This window comes from Eurosta solidaginis, chromosome 3 (genome assembly GCF_040869045.1).
Source record: "Eurosta solidaginis isolate ZX-2024a chromosome 3, ASM4086904v1, whole genome shotgun sequence".
NCBI classification, from domain to species: Eukaryota; Metazoa; Arthropoda; class Insecta; order Diptera; family Tephritidae; genus Eurosta; species Eurosta solidaginis.
Window position 1 is genome coordinate 159,963,853 of NC_090321.1, and position 22,386 is coordinate 159,986,238.

The 22,386-nt window shown below is 38.6% G+C and overlaps 1 protein-coding gene across 4 annotated transcripts in view; it reads left to right on the forward strand.

Moving 5' to 3' along the window:
• Mgat1 (alpha-1,3-mannosyl-glycoprotein 2-beta-N-acetylglucosaminyltransferase) overlaps nucleotides 1-22,386 on the forward strand; it is a 75,294-nt gene that overhangs the window by 48,395 nt on the left and 4,513 nt on the right. For all 4 annotated transcript variants that reach the window (XM_067773535.1, XM_067773533.1, XM_067773534.1 and 1 more), the window contains exons 2-7: nucleotides 4,043-4,787; nucleotides 4,846-5,126; nucleotides 5,184-5,333; nucleotides 18,604-18,708; nucleotides 18,764-18,854; nucleotides 18,912-19,082. In XM_067773535.1, coding sequence (XP_067629636.1) covers nucleotides 4,284-4,787; nucleotides 4,846-5,126; nucleotides 5,184-5,333; nucleotides 18,604-18,708; nucleotides 18,764-18,854; nucleotides 18,912-19,082 — 1,302 coding nt within the window. In that variant the 5' untranslated portion in view covers nucleotides 4,043-4,283. The remainder of the gene's footprint in view (nucleotides 1-4,042; nucleotides 4,788-4,845; nucleotides 5,127-5,183; nucleotides 5,334-18,603; nucleotides 18,709-18,763; nucleotides 18,855-18,911; nucleotides 19,083-22,386) is intronic.

Sequence of the window (22,386 nt, forward strand, 5' to 3'; positions counted from 1 at the left end):
GCATTTATCGCGGTGGTTGTGATATGTAGTTATGACAAAGGTGGAAAGCGACAGGTTGAACACATGTGCTAAATATTTGAAACCCTCTTAAGCTAGGCTTTTAAGCATCGGCATGGCTTTGCCGTCTGGGCCCACTGCTTTAGATGGTTTAGCAGGACCGATGGCATCCTCAACCTCTTTGACGGTGATGGTAATTGGGGACGCGCTGAATTTATGTTTATGTGCCCGTCTGTTGGCCCGCGATGCAAATTTTGTCATTGTGCTTAGACGGATTCGATAGGCACTTTACGTTAGACCAAAGGTTACACACACCGGCAGAGAGGTTACAACCACTTAAATGCTCCTCCCATTTCGCCCGCTTTGCTTCATCCCACCATACGAGTGGTAGGAAGCTTTTTCCGTTTATTGTGCAGAACGTCGTTTCTTCTATTTGATCCGCTAACATCTCACCCCTGCTGTCCGCCTGCAGGTTTGAATGCCATAGATCGCTATGGGCATTGAAATCGCCTAAGATAATTCGATTATCGCCAGTGAGTAGTGCTCTGATATTAGGGCGGTATCCACTGGTGTACCAGGTGGCAGGAGGGATGTAGAAGTTGATGATTTCTGCGGCCGATGTCGGGATCAAATATATTGTATTGCACTGAGTGGTGTATGATAAACGCGAGACCGCCACCCTTTCCGCTCTTGCGATCTTTTATGTGAACATGGTCTGCAGAGCAGATCTTGCTGTGAGTGTAGTCTCTTGAATCGCAGCGATGCGGATGTTATGCCCCTTCATGAAATCGACTACCTCCGTGATCTTCCAGTTAATCCATTACAGCTTAACTGCAGAATTCTGAAGTGCAGCGGGGGAGACGTCTTCACTCTAGGGATAAGTGATGAGTGACTACGCCTGAGTTGTGGGAGGCCAGGACGCAATTGCTGTTATGGCCCAGGGACTGGACGTCCCTGGGTAAGAATTGGGGTACCCGGTGTATTTAGGTTTGCGGCATGTCAACATGGCGCAATGAAGCCCGTCGGGGGGTTGCCGTCGCGGAGACCAGAACATCTAGGAAAGTCGCGCCGTCCAAGGGAAGCTGCATTGGGCGGATGACGCCAACATATATATTCTGTGCTGGCAAACGGTGCAAAAGGTGGTAGGGACTAAGTCTGTGTCCCTGACCTACACGATTGCTGCCGGAAAAGAGGGGAGAAGAAGACGGGGGCGGGGGCTGATGCTCGGCATTGCTACCGACTCTACTACGGAGATCGTAGTTATGAGTGGGAGCGGCCGTATAAGCTGGAAGCGCCGTAGGGCGCGAGCAGCAGCAGTTACTTGTTGTGGCTTGCTGAGCAGCAGAGTTGCTGGAAAATTGTTGTTGTTGTTGTTGTAGCGATAAGGGTGCTCCCCGAAGGCTTTGGGGAGTGTTATCGAAGTGATGGTCTTTTGCCGGATGCAGATCCGGTACGCTCGGGTAACACAGCAGCATTAAGGTGCTAGCCCGACCATCTCGGGAACGATTTATATGGCCGCATTAAACCTTCAGGCTATCCCTCCTTCCCCATCCCCAAGTTCCATGAGTAGACTACGACTAGAACGCCCTTGGGCGTGAACAGGAAGGAGCAACAAAATATTTATAAAAGTTACGAGGACGTCGGGTTTTGGGATCTAGCCCAGAACAACCTGTCCGATGCAACCATCCAAGAGTATGACCGCCCTAAAAAGATTCTTTTCCGGCAAACGCAGCAAAACCATTTCTCAGGACCGGGGTCAGGAGAAGGACCCGGATTGGGTTCGATACCTTCCCGGAGCAGGAGAGTATGGCGCAGTCCCGCTGCAAGGAGCTGCTGGGAGGATGGCAATTTGTGTTACACTGAAATGGCGGCCACCGTGGTGTGATGGTAGCGTGCTGCGCCTACCACACCGTATGCCCTGGTTTCTTACCCCGGGCAAAGCAACATCATTTTAGAAATAACGTTTTTCAATTAGAAGAAAATTTGTCTAAGCGGGGTCGCCCGTCGGCAGTGTTTGACAAGTGCTCCGGGTGTATTTCTGCCATGAAAAGCTCTCAGTGAAACCTCATTTGCCTTGCAGATGCCGTTCTGAATCGGTATAAAACATGTAGGTCCCGTCCGGCCAATTTGTATGGAAAATCAAGAGGAACACGACGCAAATTGGAAGAGAAGCTCGGCCTTAGATCTCTTCGGAGGTTATCGCGCCTTACATTTATTTTTTTTTAGAAATGACAGCCCTTGGGAAAATCCCGAGTCGCTCCGGTACATAGAACCGGTTGCCTTGGGAAGCGTTGGGGACCTCTCAGGGATCATTTCTGAATGGTTTTTGGGATTTGTCGGGATCATTTCGGGACTATTTTGGTATCATATTGGGACCCTTCCGGGGTCATTTCAGGACTCTTCGAAACCGGTAGTTCAGCACACATGCCTTTTTAAATTATGAGCTGTTATTTCGTAATTAAAATTCGGTATGTTTTATCTTTAATATCTAACACAGCTTATTCGTTCTTTTTTTGAGTTTTTTAAATCAATCCTGTAACGAACTGTTTTATAACTATAATTACACTTTTTGTAATATTTTAACCAACTAAATGCCCGAAAAAGCAACACTATTCTAATTAATATCTAAAAAATTCGGTTTTAGCTAATTGTACTTTCGCCCCTTTGTTCTATGAATAGTATTTCCTTCACCCCTGTCATATCAATTAATTTAACTTAAAAATAAAATGTATTTTTTTTAATTCGAAAAAACATTATTGTACTATTCACGTAGACAGAAATAATTTTTAAACCGAAGGCTAACGTGAGCAGCCCATATATTTTATTTTCTTTTTGCGGACGGAGCCGCCGGTAAAGGCTAGTTGTATATAAAGGAAGTGTTTAAAATTTTTCTTATCTTCTTTTTTTCTTAATGGTATTCAATTCCAACTAACATATTACTAATTTTAGAGCAATAAGTATATTTATGCAAATATTTATTGTGTGCAAAGTGCTCACAAGCCGTCAACAATTTCTTTCGAATACAGATAACAATAACACTGTTTAATAACAATTTTGTAATAGAGGTATTTTTTCCTGAATAAACATTTCCATCTCCAATTTTTTTATATTTTCACTTAAAGGTGAATAGAGAGTGAGTGTAAGAGGCGTTGGTTCCACATTGCAATTAAAGAGATGGTTGATGACACATTGCAAGCATGACATACATTTTGTATGTCGGGGTTTATTCTGGATAGGTAAGAGTTTAACCTGTTACAGTATCCAGATCGAAGATGAGCTAGAGTGACGCGCGTCTTCCTAGGGAGAGTACGTTACTCCTGGCATAGAGGTTCGGCGTCTTTTTGTGGATATCACTGAAGACCTGTATGTTTTTTTTGTATACGGCTATGTTCTCCGGTGCCGTATTTCCTCATAATGCTTGCGCATATAACTTATTAAGCCCCTGGGAGATGGGACTACTTCAATCAGATGTCTGTTGGGATGCCCAGGTTTCTGGGTATTAAACAGAAACTGTTTGTTCAGCATTTAATTTCTCTCGGCGACCATATCGAGGACGCGTACCATGAAAGCGGCCGGCCGATTGCTTTGTAAGTGGAGATGAGCGTATCTTTTTCTTTACCACAAGTGCTGCCGGCGAGAGATTTGAGGATTTTATTACGGCTCTGTATTTTTGGTACAATTGCGGTTGTATGCTCACCAAAATGTAGATCCTGATCGAACATCACATTTAGTATTTTTGGATGTAAAACAGTCGGTATCGTAATGCCAGCGGCGTGGATGTCCAATATTGTCGACATTTACCACCATTTGACTTGTAGCGTGGGCGATCGTTGTTACTAAAACGTATTAAAATTAGAGTAAGATTTAGATTTAAGATTATTGTTTGTCTTCGGTACAGCTGAAGACCGTCCCGCCCTTGCTTCTTTGAGTAGCCATGTCATATTTTGTATACAAAAAATGCACCGTTTACCTGTAGGTATGAAAAATCGATTTATTTTTTTTATCAGGGCTATTAATAACAAAATGTTATATTTTTTTATTTCAGGAAGTTTGCCTTTTGCAGTCATTTAAACCAGACAATGATCTTAAACTATTTGTTTATTCAACGTTGTTTGCTGCAATTTTGGAAATGGCAGTCAATAGAAAAGTTCACCTAGTAGCGTCACTGGAATTTTAATAATAATAATAAAAAAAGCTGACCTCAAATGATAAAGTAGGTTCAAAAGCCTAAAATTTATGTATTTCCTACCGAATTAGATCGAAATCCCCACCTATTTTGCATAAAAATGCGTTCACGTAAAATTCTTATCATCGCTGGTTTTCTGACAACCTGGACCTTTATAACGTATTACTTTTTGATAAGGAATAGCACCATGTATCCATTAAGGGATCGCTCGCGAAGCCAAAAGTTAAATAAATTAGAACGTGAATCTCGTGCCGAAAATAAGGAAAACAGTAGACTTGTAGGGCAACTCTTGCGTATACTGCGAGACAAATTTACCTTAGATAATCCTAGGAATGAACAATCATACAAAGAATTGAAAAATCCTCCAGATTCGAAGGAATTAAAGGTGCAACCGAACAATGAAGATGAACAGCCGGTAAATACAATAGCGGACAGCGGAAAAGGTGGTGAGGTTGTAAAGCCGATAGTTACACATATGCCCAATGGACAGCCGGTAATACCAATATTAGTAATTGCGTGTAATCGTGTATCGATTCGAAATTGTTTAGACAATTTGGTGCAATACCGTCCAAATGCTGATCAATTTCCAATTATTGTATCACAGGTAAGTTATTTAATTCTAAAAGCATTTAAATATTTATTTATTTACTTATTTTCTGTAGGATTGTGGTGACGGAAAGACGAAAGAAGCAATCCTGAGTTATGAATCACTGGTTACACTGATAGAACAACCAGACCAGTCTGACATATTACCGCCACCGCGTGAAAAAAAGTTCAAGGGGTATTACAAAATAGCACGCCATTATGGATGGGCACTGAATACCACATTCCAAAGAGGCTACGAATATTTAGTGGTTGTGGAGGATGATTTAAATATCGCACCTGATTTTTATGAATATTTTTTGGGGACGCATACTTTACTTAAGCAAGACCCTTCACTATGGTATATGCGGCATATTACACCTAATCTAACAGTTATAAATATTTATTATCCATTTAGGTGTGTATCTGCGTGGAATGATAATGGAAAGGAAAAATTTATTGACAACTCAAAACCTGAATTACTATATCGTACTGACTTTTTTCCGGGACTTGGCTGGATGCTTACCAAAAACTTGTGGCAAGAATTGTCTGTTAAATGGCCAAGATCGTAAGTTTATATGAAGCAAATTGAATGGGTGGCACGGAAAACATTTTAAGCGCAAAGCACAATTGTTCAGTAGAGAAAAGAAAAAGCCTTGATTGGATATTTCGCACAATATTATATGTACGAGTTAGCTCAGTGAATAAGTGAAGAAGAGTTGGTACTTGACTGTGAAATTGAGCACCTCGACTAGAAAGCCGCGGCCGTGGCAGTTACACAATTAAATTTTTTTATACAATTTTCTCCACTTTTAAAAAAGTTATTCCTATAATCAAGGAGAAAAACATCTTAATTTTGAGAAAATTACTTGTATAGATAGAGGAAAGAGTTTCTATGGCGCAAAATCAAACTCATTTTTATTCTAATTTATAATTCAGTTTTTTCAAAAATACTTATTTTTGCCGCAAGATCGAAATGCAAACTACATTTTAATTATACCGGGAGGGGGAAATATGGAAAAGTCTCATTTTCGAAATGAAAAGACGATAAATTTGTCTTTAAATCCTTATAAATATGTTTTTGTCCAGATCGTAGTACGCTTGACTATAACCCTGTACACATCAGTTGGAAACTTGCTGGATTGCTGGTAATTGTCATCCTTCACTACTTACTAATTTAATACTTTCTGTTATAGTATCCATATTATATATGGTAAAATCATCGTTCCTTGCCGTGTACGGACGTGTTTATTTGAGCTCTGTGCTTTTCGAGTTGTATTTCTGCTATTATACATAATTATGAAATACAAATATTTTCAGGGATAATATAAACAATTTGACTAGACACTGTTGGCTCCTCAGAAAAATAAAAAATAAAAATAAAAAATAAAAATAAAAACGGTTTTAAAAATTATCAATTTGTGTTGGAGACTGTTAGTTACTCTAATAACTTTATTTATTATTTTATCCATTTCTCGTTGCTTCGTTCGATATGCCTTGTTTTTGTGGTCATCGATTTGAGCGCGCTCAAAGCAGTGTGCAATGTGATAAGTGCAAAAAAGTTTACCACATGCAGTGCGTTGTTAGTGCATTGGCTGGTTACTTGGATTATTTTAAAAATCCAGATCAAGTTTATATTTTTGGTGATTGTGCTGTCGCTCATCATGAAGAGTGTATTTCCTTAAATAATGCTGTTGCAGAGCAGCTATAACAACAGTATGCACCGCATTACAATAATGTTACTGATAAAGAGCAAAATAATGTTTTATCATGTATTCTTGCTGAACTCAAAAGTTTACGAGCAGAGCAAGCAAGTGCAGTTGCTGGTATTCACTCTCTGCAAGCTGACAAAAACAAATTACTTGGCGAGTTAGAAATTGTGCGCTCTGAACTTATTAATATCCATAAGCTCTATGATGAAGGTGTTGCTGGTTCGCTTGCTTCGCTCACATCTGAGGTCAAAGAACTGCGCCGTAGTGGTAGCAAAAACTTAAATAAAGGTAAAGCTAAAAACAACAAGAAAATCATATCTGCTGATCAGCCAAACTCTGCTAAGTCAGGCGAATGGAATAACAACACCTTGCATGCGCATACGATTCCGAGCCCTATTAATGATACACCAATTGACGAGTCGAACAAAAACAATACTGAGAGCACTGAAGTGCTTGTTGATAAAGTTATTCCTGCAAAAAGTGTTGTTTGTGCAATTAACACTACATCTGGTGCTACTCTCGCTAGTGCACACACTTATGCTGGTGCTGCTAGTTTGTCTTGCGATCATTCGCCTTGGGCGCCTTATTCTTCACAAAGGGCGTCGACGTCGGCCGCCGCTGTTACCGTTTCTGTGACAAATGCCTCTGCCGAGAATGAAATAAATGCACCTAGTGTGAATGCTGGCGAAAAGGAAGTAAATGCACCCAGTGGGAATGCTGTCATAAATTTACTCAGAAATCTGAGCAAGCCTATTGTGGTTGGATCGAGTGATAACCTAGAACTTCAGGTCATTTTAGGATGTGGCTGCATCTGTCGTCTTTTTCTTCAAACGTGACGAATGCTGATATTATTGCCTATGTATCGAAGTACGCTGAAATCAACCCTAAGTTTTTGGTTTGTTATGCCCTCGTTAAGCGGGATGTTGCTATTCATGAGTTGGTTAAAGTTAGTTTTAAACTTGGCGTGCCGCTCAGCTTCTACGTTAAGGTAGTTAACGCCAGAATGTGGCCTACAAATGTTCAAATACGGCCGTTTCATTCTTTTCGCAAGGACGGGCCACCTCACAACGTGTTGTAGTAAATACACATTCTCACAAAGATATTATATATATATTTTCGTAAAGATCGCGATGCATCAAAAACTGGTTTATCAAGAGGAGGAGGCGTTTTAATTGCGGTTCGACGAAAATTTCGTGCGACTTTGGTGCCTTTGCCGAATGCTGATTCTCTATTGGATATCCTCTGCATTTCTGTTCATGGAGTTTCTACACTATTAATTAGTGCCCCTTCTAGTAGCGATTTACTTTATAAAGAGCATGTTGATAATATTTCAGCCTTAGCATCTAGCCATGAAAATGTTTGCGTAATTGGCGACTTCAAACTCAGTAAATTAGAATGGTCTACTTTTGACAGTAGTAGGGGGCTTCTTCCAAAGTCTTCAAATGCGTTTGCTGAAATATATGTGATTTACGGTTTTTCAAGATGTGACCTTATTCAGATTGAAAGTTTTCATAGAATACTGGATCTCATATTTTTAAGTGATAACATGAACTTTTGCCTCCAGGAATGTCTGGACCCTTTGTCCAATCCTGGTCCACATCATGTTCCGCTGGTTCTTCATTTGGAATTTTATGAGTTTAATACTTACGTAGAGGTAGAGGATACAATTTCCAAGTTTTGTTTTAAAAATTATGATGTTGATGTGGTTAATGCAGCAACTGACTGTATTCATTGGGATACGCTATTTACTGAGGTTGATGCGACCGGTTGTTTCAATATTTTTAAGAATAATCTAAATTGTATTTGTAGTGAGCACATTCCTAAAGTAAAGAAAAAAGTTTACAAAATTCCTTGGTTCACGAAGGAGTTGAAAAAAACTTAAGAATTTGAGAAACAAGTTTTTCAAAAAATTTAAAAATTCAAGGCTTCGTTTTTACAAAGAAATGTATATAAAATATTTGAACGAGTTTAAATCATTGAGCAAAGTCTTGAAGCATAACTATATAAGAATATTCGAAGAGGATATTAAACTGAATCCGAAAGCTTTTTGGCGTTTTATGAAGTCTAAAAAATCGTGTTCGAGTATTCCCTCTGTTGTATTTTACAAGGATACACAAGCTGATTCAGCATCAGTTGCTGCGATTCTTTTTGCGGATTTTTTCAGCTCGAAGTTTGAGGCCGACTCTAATTTGAGTAGGAGTGATTTTTACAGTGGCCTTGGTGCTAGTGGTTCCGCGCTAAACTTTGTGGCTCTTGAAATCTCTTTAGACGATGTTGAACTGAGGATTCGTAAAATCAATTTGTCGTCCCAGACTGATGTTGATGGTTTGTCGTCTAAACTTTTTAAGAATTGTTCAGCCCTCGCCTACCCAATATGGCTGCTTTTTATAAATCTCTTGGGCAAGGTGTTTTCATTGACGCATGGAAAATCTCCTTTATTACGCCAATTTTTAAATCTGGCAATAAAAATGATATCACCAATTATCGTCCAATTTCTAAAATTTCGACTATCCCAAAACTTTTTGAATGTATAATAAAAAATAAAATTTTCTTTGCCATTAGTCGTCTCATCTCGGTAGACCAGCATGGTTTCATGTCGGGGAGATCAACTACCTCTAATTTAGCAGTTTTCTCCGAATACTGCATTGAAGCTTTTAGTAACCGGACCCAAGTTGACAACGTGTATACTGATTTTTCGAAAGCGTTTGATAAAGTTAATCATCGTATCTTATTATCGAAGTTACGGTGGTTTGGCTTCCACTCAAGTTTTTTAAGCTGGATCAAATCGTATCTCTCAAATCGATCTTGTTCAGTTGTAGTTGACTGGGTGTCGGCGTACTCTTTCATTGCTTCTTCAGGCGTTCCTCAGGGTAGCATTTTAGGCCTAATTCTTTTTGTGATTTTCATCAACGATATTACTAGTTGTTTTAAATTTTCAAAATTTTTCTTGTATGCTGATGACATGAAGATTTTTAGTAATATTACGTGTCCCGCTGACTTGTAAAACTTCAGAGTGATCTAGACAATGTTGTAGCTTGGTGCCAGAAAAATATGCTTCCCTTAAATATTAAAAAATGCTCCCATGTCTCCTATTCCAAATCTCGCTCCCCTACTTCATATTATATTGCAGGCTCACAACTAAGCATTGTTTCCAAAATCACTGATCTGGGGGTGGCCTTTGACTCGAAGTTCTCGTTTCAAAGCCATCTTAATTATATTATAGCTAAGTCTTACTCTATGCTGGCTTTTGTCAGACGTTTCAGCTCAGATTTCTCGGATCCGTATACCTTAAAAACTCTCTTTACCTCCCTGGTGCGCTCGAGACTTGAATATGCTGTTATTATTTGGCGTCCGTATTATTCCTGTCATATAATCGTTTGGAGAGAGTTCAGAAAGTCTTTATAAAGTACGCTCTGCGTCCCTTCGTTTTGATCTTCCTGTTCCGGCGTATGAATCTACATGTATGCTTATTGATCTCAAGACATTAAACTGTAGGAGAACCTTCCTATCTCTCACTTTCATTTTTAATTTAATATCTGGGTGGTTGACTGCCCCTTTTTACTTGAACGTATATTCTTTCTTATTCCTAATATTTGTTTAAGGAATCATGCTACATTTTACGTTGGGCTGGCTAGGACCAATTATGCGGCCAATGCTCCTGTTGTTAGAGCTCTAAAAGGGTTTAACTTGCTTCAAAATTCTTCAGTTTTGGACTTCTCCTACTGTGAAAAAAGATTTAAAATGCTACTAAATGACCTGTTAAAATAGTTGGTAGTCTATCTTTACCTGTAACTAGTCTGTAAGAAATGTAATAATTTCAAGACTAAATAAATATTATTATTATAAAGGTAGTTTTAGTTTTTATTATTCTATTTTCTATTCACTTCAAAACGAAAGCAGCCTTAACCGCAGTTCTCATTAGCACAATTTGGCCATTCCTGAGTTTGCATTTTGATCGTTGTCTCCAAAAAAGGTTGAAACTTGGAAATTAAAAGTATCGTTAAAACTTTGGTTATACAATCGAATTTTTGACAAATTTTATTATGTTATCAAAACCTATTAAAATACGGAAGTGATCTGGCACTCCTGTTGTTTGTGATGTCGGCCCTACCAAGTCCTACATATGGCCCGACAGTTCCAAGCTATGTCTGCAATATTGAAGTGAAAACTTTACTTCATATTAGCGCCTTTTGTTTGGTTCGCGGTTCTAGGCCTATCTGCCTCATTTTTAACGATATCCCTGAAACTGGTTGGGATACCCAAGTGAAAGATTTATTTGGTATCAACATTGTATAAGTAGATTTTGGGCCTATCTGGGTCCGATTTTCGGCGATATCTCCGATAAGAATTGAGATATCTACTTATGTGAAAGGCAAAAAGATATCTCCGAAACTTCTTGCTGCAGAAGTCTCCTTTACAACTAGTTTCTCGAAAGAATCAGTGTCGCTGCACAGAACTAATGCGAGTTAACTTGAACAATAATATACATAGTTAATACCAACCCTTTGAGTTTCACGTCAAAAATATCATTTCTGTCAAAGACAAGAAATTTTCCGAAAAGGAAGTGCACGCTTTATTATACTAAGCTGAGCAGAGCTCACAGAGCATATTAATTTTGTTCGCATAACGGTACCCCGTAACGGCATAAACTAATCGAGATAGATGTAGACTTCTATATATCAAAATGATCCTGGGCGAAACAAGAAATTCATGTAGCCATGCCCGTCCGTCCGTCTGTCCATAAACACGATAACTTGAGTGAATTTTGAGGTATCTTAATGAAATTTGGTATGTAAGTTCCTGGGCACTCTTGTTGTTCTTGTTTTGTAGCGATAAGGTTGCTCCCCGAAGGCTTTGGGGAATGTTATCGATGTGATGGTCCTTTGCCGGATACAGACCCGGTACGCTCCGGTAACACAGCTCCATTAAGGTGCTAGCCCGACCATCTCGGGAAAGATTTATATGGCCACATTAAACCTTCAAGCCATCCCTCCCTCCCCACCCCAAGTTCCATGAGGAATTGGGTTTGGAGAAGCTATATATTGCGCTGGCAGCATGAAAAGGTTGCGCTGCACAACCCCTTGAATCTGGTATTTTAGTCGCCTCTTACGACAGGCATACCTACCGCGGGTATATTATAACCCTTAACCAGCTGGAGGTCCTGGGCACTCATCTCAATGAATCTCTTAGTTTTCAAAGAGAATTCTTTTCAGCAGCTTTGTTAAAAATGTGCACACATTTTTCGAGAGAAGTAACCAATGTATGTTTTTCGTAAATAATATATTGCGACGGTATGTACAACTCAAGCTCTCACTAACCCAGTAATGTTCTATTGGGCGCAATTTTAGGAATTTTGGTAGATTCTCTTTTTTTTTATTTAACTGATCAAGCTTTTGCTATACAGTCCTGCTTTATATCTGATGAAATTTATAGGGACCAAACTTGGGGAAAATAAAGCTGACACAATGTTTTACAATAGAAAGGTGTCAAACGTTACCTGTAATCCTCCTCGTACTTTATTTCTGGGATATATTGCCCTTATGTGACAAATACAGCCTTAATACAAATATTTTACTATGAAAGTATTTTTATACTCAGTTGAGCAGAGCTCACAGAGTATATTAACTTTGATTGGATAACGGTTGGTTGTACAGGTATAAAGGAATCGAGATAGATATAGACTTCCATATATCAAAATCATCAGTATCGAAAAAAATTTGATTGAGCCGTTAACACGATAACTTGAGTAAATTTTGAGGTATCTTGATGAAATTTGGTATGCAGATTCCTGGGCACTCATCTCAGATCGCTATTTAAAATGAACGATATCGGACTATAACCACGCCCACTTTTTCGATATCGAAAATTTCGAAAAACCGAAAAAATGCGATAATTCATTGCCAAAGGCGGTTAAAGCGATGAAACTTGGTAGATGGGTTGACGTTATGACGCAGAATAGAAAATCAGTAAGATTTTGGACAATGGCCGTGGCACCGCCCACTTTTACAAGAAGGTAATTTAAAAGTTTTGCAAGCTGTAATTTGGCAGTCGTTGAAGATATCATGATGAAGTTTGGCAGGAACGTTACTACTACAGTGGACCCTCGGTTAACGTACACAATTGGTTCTAGCATCTTGCTCGTTATGCAAAACGTTCGTTAAGCAAAACCATTATTCCTATAAGAATCAATGTAAACTAAAATAATGCGTTCCAGGTCGAAAAAAAATACAGTCTTATATGTTTCAATTTGAATTTTTATTGAAAGAAACCTAGTACCTAGCATTATTAATCTACATTAAGCAAAAAACTGTCTAGAGTCGTTTGTTTCTGACGTCCCTTCAAAATTTGTTCAAAATGGGACACAGCATTATCGTTGAATAATTCTGTTGCACGTACTGCCGCTGTCTGACTGGGGTGATGCTTTTTAACGTATGATGCCACAAACTCCCATGCTTTGAGCATTTCTCTGATTGCACTAGACGGTTGCTGTTCTTCGGTTATCTCCTCGTCTGATAAAGTTTGCTTCTTAACATCTTGTTGTAAATCACATTGCAATTCTATAAGCTCGTCGGTAGTCAGATCTTCACTGTGCTCTGCCATAAGTTCAGCGATGTCATTTCCATCCACCTCTAGCCCAATACGGTCAGCCAAAAATATTATTTCGTTGGTTATTGGATCCGTAGATACTGCGTCGAGTCCTTCAAATGTGCATTCGGCAAAGCGGTCGGGCCAAAGATTTTTCCAGGAAGATTCGAGAGTTCTCTTAGTAACGCCTTTCCATGCCTTATCAATAATTTTGAGACAGGCAACAATGTGGAAGTGATCTTTCCAAAACTCTTTTAGAGTAAGATTTGTTTTTTCAGTCACGTCAAAGCAATGCTGGAAAAGTTCTTTTGTGTAAAGCTTCTTGAAGTTAGAAATCACTTGCTGATCCATGGGCTGAAGCAATGGGGTTGTATTAGGTGGCAAAAAGTGAATTTTAATGAATTTAAACTCTTCAATGAGTTCATCTTGTAAACTTGGTGGATGTGAAGGAGCGTTATCCATAATAAGCAGGACACGAAGAGGCAAATCCATCTCAATCAAATATTTCAGCACAGAGGGGCCAAAAACATTATTGATCCACTCAGTAAAAAGAACACGTGTCACCCAAGCTTTACTGTTCGACTTCCACATGACATTTAGCTTACTCTTGTCAACATTATGCTTTTTGAAGGCACGTGGATTCTCTGAATGATAGACAAGTAGCGGTTTTATTTTCAAGTCGCCACTTGCATTGGAACAAAAAAGCAGAGTAAGGCGGTCTTTCATTGGCTTATGGCCGGGCATTGCTTTCTCCTCTACTGTTATGTAAGTTCGCTTGGGCATCTTTTTCCAAAAAAGACCCGTTTCGTCGCAATTAAACACCTGCTGGGGCAAGTAACCCTCAGTATCCACAAGCTTCTTGAATTCGCCTACATAACTCTCGGCAGCCTTAGCGTCTGAGCTTGCTGCTTCACCATGCCTTATAACGCTATGAATACCAGTACGTTTTTTGAAATTCTCGAACCACCCCTTACTTGCTTTGAAGTCTTCCCTTCTTGCTGTTGATGTTCCTGGCGACTTTTCAATCAGAGTAGTGAATATCGTTTTAGCCTTCTCACAAATTATATTCTGCGAAATTGTGTCAGCTTGCATTTGCTTTTCGTTAATCCATATCAAAAGCAATCTTTCAACATCATCGAGAATTTGTGGTCGTTGCGAAGAAACTCTTGATACTCCCTTTGAAGCGTTTAGCACCTCAAGCTTGTCCTGATTCTTGAGGATAGTAGAAATCGTTGATTTCGACAAGTTGAACGCACGTCCTAAACCAGCCACACCCAAACCTCCTTTATGTTTTTGAATGATCTTGAGTTTCATTTCAATAGTTATTTTGGTCCTTGTATTTTTCTCCTTTTCCGAATTTTTTTTTGAGGGCATTTTATGTTAGTTATTTTGCAATTTTTATAAAAGCAAAATTAAAAATAAAAAATTTGTATGTTTCAACACGTCTTGTTAATTTTACGAACAATTCTGCACTAAAATAAAACAAAATTCTGAACTATGAAGCAAAAGCTAAACGCAGACAGCCCAATAATGTGAATTCGGGGTTTCCCCTGTTTAGGTTGTTATGCGAGACTTCGTTCGTAAAGCGAAACTTTTTTCCCAAAAAAATGTATTCGTTATGCGAAATGTTCGTTATGCGGGGCGTTCATTAACCGAGGGTCCACTGTATTACTATATATGTGCTAAATAAAAATTAGCGAAATTGGATGAAGAACACGCTCATTTTAAAAAAAAATTTTTTTTTAATTCAAATTTTAACAAAAAATTTAATATCTTTACTGTATATAAGTAAATTAAGTCAAAATTCAACTCCAGTAATGATATGATGCAACAAAATACAAAAATAAAAGAAAATTTCAAAATGGGCGTGGCTCCGCCCATTTTCATATAGTTTGACTAGAATACTTTTAATGCCATAAGTCGAACAAAAATTTACCAATCCTTCTCAAATTTGGTAGGGGCATGATTCTATGACGGTAACTGTTCTCTGTGAAAATGGGCGAAATCAGTGGAAGCCACGCCCAGTTTTTATACACAGTCCACCGTCTATCCTTCCGCTCGGCCGTTAACACAATAACTTGAGCAAAAACCGATATATCTTTACTAAACTTAGCCCACGTACTTATCTGAACTCACTTTATCTTGGTATAAAATATGGCCGAAATCCGACCATAACCACGCCCACTTTATCGATATCGAAAATTACGAAAAATGAAAAAAAATGCCATAATTCTATACCAAATACGAAAAAAGGGATGAAACATGGTAACTGGATTGGTTTATTGACGCAAAATATAACTTTGGAAAAAGCTTTGTAAAATGGGTGTGACACCTACCATATTAAGTAGAAGAAAATGAAAAAGTTCTACAAGGCGAAATCAACAGCCCTTGGAATCTTGGCAGGAATACTGTTAGTGGTATTGCATATATAAATAAATTAGCAGTACCCGTCAGATGATTTTCTGGATCACCTGGTCCACATTTTGGTCGATATCGCGAGAACGCCTTCACATATATATCTAAGGGCCACTCGCTTTTAAAACCCTCATTAACACCTTTAATTTGATATCCATATCGTACAAACACATTCTAGAGTCACCCTGGCCCACCCTAATGGCGATATCTCGAAAAAGCGTCCACCTATAGACCTAATGCCCACTCCCTCTTAAAATGCTCAGTAACACCTTTCGTTTGATACCCATATCGTACAACCATTCTACAGTCACCCCTGGCCCACCCTAATGGCGATATCTCGAAAAGGCATCCACCTATAGACCTAATGTCCACTCCCTCTTAAAATGCTCAGTAACACCTTTCGTTTGATACCCATATCGTACAAACATTCTAGAGTCACCCCTGGCCCACCCTAATGGCGATATCTCGAAAAGGCGTCCACCTATAGACCTAATGCCCACTCCCTCTTAAAATGCTCAGTAACACCTTTCGTTTGATACCCATATCGTACAAACATTCTAGAGTCACCCCTGGCCCACCCTAATGGCGATATCTCGAAAAGGCGTCCACCTATAGAACTAAGGATTACTCCCTTTTAAAATACTCATTACCACCTTTCATTTGATACCCATATCGTACAAACACATTCTAGAGTCACCCTGGCCCATCCTAATGGCGATATCTCGAAAAGGCGTCCACCTATAGACCTAATGCCCACTCCCTCTTAAAATGTTCAGTAACACCTTTCGTTTGATACCCATATCGTACAAACATTCTAGAGTCGCCCTTGGCCCACCTTTATGGTGATATCTCGAAAAGGCATCCACCTATAGAACTAAGGATTACTCCCTTTTAAAATACTCATTACCACCTTTCATTTGATACCCATATCGTACAAACACATTCTAGAGTCACCCCTGGCCCACCCTAATGGCGATATCTCGAAAAGGCGTCCACCTATAGACCTAATGCCCACTCCCTCTTAAAATGCTCAGTAACACCTTTCGTTTGATACCCATATCGTACAAACATTCTACAGTCACCCCTGGCCCACCCTAATGGCGATATCTCGAAAAGGTGTCCACCTATAGACCTAATGCCCACTCCCTCTTAAAATGCTCAGTAACACTTTTCGTTTGATACCCATATCGTACAAACATTCTAGAGTCACCCCTGGCCCACCCTAATGGCGATATCTCGAAAAGGCGTCCACCTATAGACCTAATGCCCACTCCCTCTTAAAATGCTCTGTAACACCATTCGTTTGATACCCATATCGTACAAACATTCTAGAGTCACCCTTGGTCCACCTTTATGGCGATATCTCGAAAAGGCGTCCACCTATAGAACTAAGGATTACTCCCTTTTAAAATACTCATTACCATCTTTCATTTGATACCCATATCATACAAACACATTCTAGAGTCACCCCTGGCCCACCCTAATGGCGACATTTCGAAAAGGCGTCCACCTATAGCCCTAATGCCCACTCCCTCTTAAAATGCTCAGTAACACTTTTCGTTTGATACCCATATCGTACAAACATTCTAGAGTCACCCCTGGCCCACCCTAATGGCGATATATCGAAAAGGCGTCCACCTATAGACCTAATGCCCACTCCCTCTTAAAATGCTCAGTAACACCTTTCATTTGATTCCCATATCGTACAAACACATTCTAGAGACACCCCTGGTCCACCTTTATGGCGATATCTCGAAACGGCGTCCACCTATGGAACTAAGGATCACTCCTTTTCAAAATACTCATTAACAGCTTTCATTTGATACTCATATCGTACAAACATAATCTAGAGTCAGCCCTGGTCCACCTTTATGGCGATATCCCTAAATGGCGGCCATCCATAGAACAATGGGCTACTCTCTCTTAAAATACTCTTTAATACCTTCCATTTGATACACATGTCATACAACCACATTCCAGGGTTACCCTAGGTTCATTTTCCTACATGGTGATTTTCCTTATTTTGTCTCCATAGCTCTCAACTGAGTATGTAATGTTCGGTTACACCCGAACTTAGCCTTCCTTACTTGTTTTACCAAACTTTGTTATGGCAACTGGTGACACTGGAACGTATACAGAAACCTCCGTCGGTTTAATGCAAAACTGGAACTAGATAAAATTTGTTCATCCATTTGTATGTAGCTTTAATTATCTGTTCTAATTCACTAATCATTTTCTACCATCAAATATTGGTGCGCCTTGTCTTCCAAATTGCAACCGCTTCCCCTTTTGTTTTTATACTCCCTGCTTTTCAAATCATGTCATTGATTAGCAAATTTTATTATTGTACCAGTGGATCTTTATGTTTCGCAAAATTTTGCGCTGATATAGATTAATTTCTACGCATTTAGGTGCCCATCTTCCTTGACGTATTTTATCCTATATATGTGTCTCCATATTTTGGAAGAACCTTAGCTTACAAGTATTTCTAAATAAAAAAAATGCATCATTATTTGGCACTTGTACAATGATCTTGTGCAATTTTAGCGGCTTTTAATTACTTACTTTTAATTGCAAATATTTATTTTTACTAAGGAAATTGTGCACTATGTTTCATGCTCTTGTTCTTCAATTCGTGATACCGTCAAATCTATCGGTGAAGAAGCCAATAGAAAAACCAGGATAGACCACATTCTCTAGCATTGCTTAACCCATAAGGGGACATGCACTACGAGAAATAATAAATTAAAGGTGTGTACTTATTTTCGGAACAGTCCTTATTTTGCATGAAACACTGGTAAACACGAACTTTTGGTTTGGGAGAAACGTAGTATAAAAAAAAAAACAAATCTGCAAAAAAACAAACTGAATTTTTCGAGCGCTTGTTTCAAAATTGCTTTGTCTATAATTTCGTACCGGCATGTTTAATAAGGCCTCGAAATTTTGGAGCTCGTACATGTCTTAATAGCCTGTCACATTCTATCAAAAACAGGAAATCAAAAATTGGTTTGCGGTTATGGCTCGATGTATTCAATTCTGTGTTCTTGTTGTTCTCTGTATAGCCATAGGGATGTTTGTATGCTATCTTGAAAGTAAAGTAAACTTTTATTACTTATCATTTGAAAGCTTTTGGGACGATTGGATACGCCATCCGGAACAGCGAAAAGAGCGAGCCTGCATAAGACCGGAAATATCAAGAACGAGAACTTTCGGAAAGATTGGCGTTTCGAAGTGAGTTTTTCATAGCTCAAATAGAAATTAAATTAATACAGCTATTTCTTTGCAGCGGATTATTCTTCGACAAACATCTGAAGTATATAAAACTTAGTGACCATTTTGTAAATTTTTCTAAAATGAACCTCAGCTATTTATTAAGAGTAAGTAAAGCTTTTGGAAGACTATTAGAAAAGTAACAATAAATGCGAATATTTTAGGAAAACTACGATAAACTTTTTTTGAATGATGTTTATTCTTACCCCATTGTAACATACGAAGAATTGCGTAGAAATCTCATTAAAACTGATGGACCAGTTCGAATACAATATACGACAAGAGAGCAATATAAATATATTACATCAATTTTAGGACTCATGAATGACTTTAAGGTAAATTTTATTAAAAATACAAATAATCTCAAACAAATCATATTATTTTTTATTTAATAATATGGGAAAATTTTAAACAACGTGACATCAGGACGGACAAGGCGACAGCTGTTTCGATTATAACTTGTAAATTTCTTCAAAGCTTTTTCTCTTACCAACAAGCACAACTTTAACACATAATTACATACGAAGTATGCAGTGTGTAAAAGAATAAAATATGCAAAGAAGGCAATTGGGAAAAACTTTACAACAACTAAGGCATGACGTGGCTGAATGCGTTTGTAACACTTTCAACCATCGTAGGGTTCGAATCCCACTCCCGGGAGAAAAGGCTTTGAAGAGATTTACAAGGTATAATCGAAACAGCTGTCGCCTTGTCCGTCCTGATGTCACGTTGTTTAAATTTTTCCCAGATTATTAAATAAATTATAAAAATGAAAAATTGCTCCAAATAAATGTTTTCATACATTTAAAGCAATACGGGCAATCCCCGCTTAACTCATATATATTATTTTTTGTTTGCCAACAATATTTGTTACTAGTCCAAACAACAATTATATTATACACCATAAATTTTCATGATAATACTGTAAAGCACTCGACTGGCTATTTTATGACACCAACTTTTTTGAAGATATTGTGAAATAAGTAATTTCTTAGTTCTTCGAACCTAGGTATGTGCTTTGAAACTAAAAATACGGGAACTCTGCATTCTTCTCTTACGTTTTTATCTTTTCAAGTTCATAAAACAGTTAAAAACATTCGAAATATAAGGCTTTTAATAAGTATGGGGTCAAGTACAACGTCATTAATATAAATTTGCAAGGAAAGAAAGTATAATACTAATTTCACACAGAAGGCTTATTGAATAATAAAGGCAATTTTCTACATTAAGACGCGTATTGAGCTCAATCTTCCCTACAAAATTCGAATCTATTATTATTTCATTAGTAGCTAATCGAATGCCTAATGAAGTCAAAAGCACAATGCAACTCTGTTGGCAGCGTTCCGCTTCCGTCTCCGTTTCTTAGTTTTCAAAGCAAATGTCATTGTCTGCATGGCGGAACGATACAAGGTGGCCGCATCGAACAGCTGATTATAACCTTTTTTATTTGATTTGATACATCAACTACCAGCGCAGTACGATTTTGACATTTGTCCATCGAATTTACAAGTATATGGAATTTTTTTGTTTGTAGGTATGTCACCATGCTCCCACCTTGTATCGTTCCGCCATGATTGTCTGTCTCATCCTTCATACTAATCGAGCAGTTACTTCTGTGTGAAAGCAAAAAAATTACGATTTCATTAGCAGGTGAAATGAGATCATTAAGTTTCTGTGTGAAAACAGTATAACATTCAGTTGACTACTTTTTTTGCTTTTAGCAGTAGGTTAACTAAAAAACTACGCAAGATCTAATTTGGCACTTTGAAAAGGCGAAACTATGTTTTGAGGGCCAACTTCGTAAAAAGGATAAACTCTTTCTTATGGCTTGATCTTTTAAATTGATTTGATCCTATATCCAGAACAAATTTGATATAGTCATATCAGAGAAAAGTGCACGGTGTATCATTTAATCGTGAGTTGGACTAGTATTTGCGCCACTCTTTAAGTAGCAGCAAAGAAGAAATGCCGCGACCTCATTTTAGATATAGTCAACCTCTTGTGAAATTAACGTACCGCCCATTTAGGAAAATACTTATTGTGCTCCTGCACTTGTCGTACACGTAGCAGGCTAGGATGTGGCGAGCCAAATTCCTTACAGAAAAGCGGGGATGGGACACCACCCTGTGGTACTTGTTTCATTCTCCTGGGTTTAGATGTTACGTTCTTGAATTGCAGCGATGCTTGCCGATCAGGCAGATTATTTGCGGTCACCTTTGAAGGTTTGGAGGAAGGGAGGACCTTTCCAAGTTTTTAAGTAACGTGCCGTGGTAGACCGTATCAAAAGCTTTTGATAGGTCTATCGCTACTAGTATTGTTCTGTGGTGGGGTTTTTGATTAAATCCGCCATTTCTCTGCGTGTTAATGGCGTTTAGCGCGGTGGTAGTGCTATGTATTATTCGAAAGCCATGCTGATGGTTGGCAAGACGCAAGATTGCAGTGAAGTAGGGAAGCAGAATGACTTCAAGTGTCTTGGCTACTGGCGATAGGAGAGATATCGGATGATAAGATTTTCCTACGATGGAACCACCCTGGCCATTTTCCAATTTTCCGGGATGACGAAGGTGGACAAGGACAGGTTGAATACATGAGCTAGATAAATAAATCCCTCTTTGCCAAGTTTTTTAGCCATCGGCATGGCTATGGCGTCTGGGCCGACTGCTTTAGATGGTTTAGCATGAACGATGCCATCATAATTGGGGACGCGCTGTGTTTATGCTTGTCTGCGCGTCTGTTACCAAATGCAACCACGCGCAGTTTCGAACTGTGGACGCATGTAAATACACACAAGTCTACGCGTGCCCATCGAGTTTCGATATAACCTTACACAGCTAACAAACTTATATGTATGAAAAATCTTTTCGTTTGTGAGGTTTCCATGGTTATGAGGCAATTGAGTTAGTTGCTTCAATAAATAAGCCACTTATTAATTTTCGAAAGTTTTACTGATATTTTTAATGAGTACGATACGAGTAGGTATCGGGTACTATCCTTCGATACCAATATTGGTATCCATTACTTTTCTTGATCCCTTTATATGAGTACAGTTATCGATTACAAGGTGATATCGGAACAACACTACATATCGCCCGTTTTATTGTAAACAAATGTAATGCAAAATTTTAATTTGTTCGAAAAACACAAATAATTTTTTCATATACATAGTTTCATTACAAATATTAAATTCAAAGACCACTGGGCCGGTAATCTTTGTCTCTGGAAGTATTCTGTGTATGTGAACATAATCTTACCAATCGGCTGTTGTGGGGTAACTTAAAGTCTCGAAAAATGTAAATTTTGCATTACATCAGCATACAATAAAACGGGCGATATACTTATGTCTCCCATTATTGAAAACTATTGAAAGAGTCGATTTAAAGCCCATTTCTTTTGAACGAAGATAATTTTAAACCTATTATTCTTAAACAATGCGAAACCAAACAAATCTTTTCAGAGTTTGAAGAGTACGATTACAGCACTACTAGAACTATGTTGCTTAATTTGTGGTTGCTTTATAATCGCGGCCGCCGTGGTGTAGCGTGCTCCGCCTACCACACCGACGATCCTGGGTTCACGCCCCGGGAAAAGCAACATCAAAGCCTTAGAAACAAGTTTTTTCAATTAGAAGACAATTTTTCT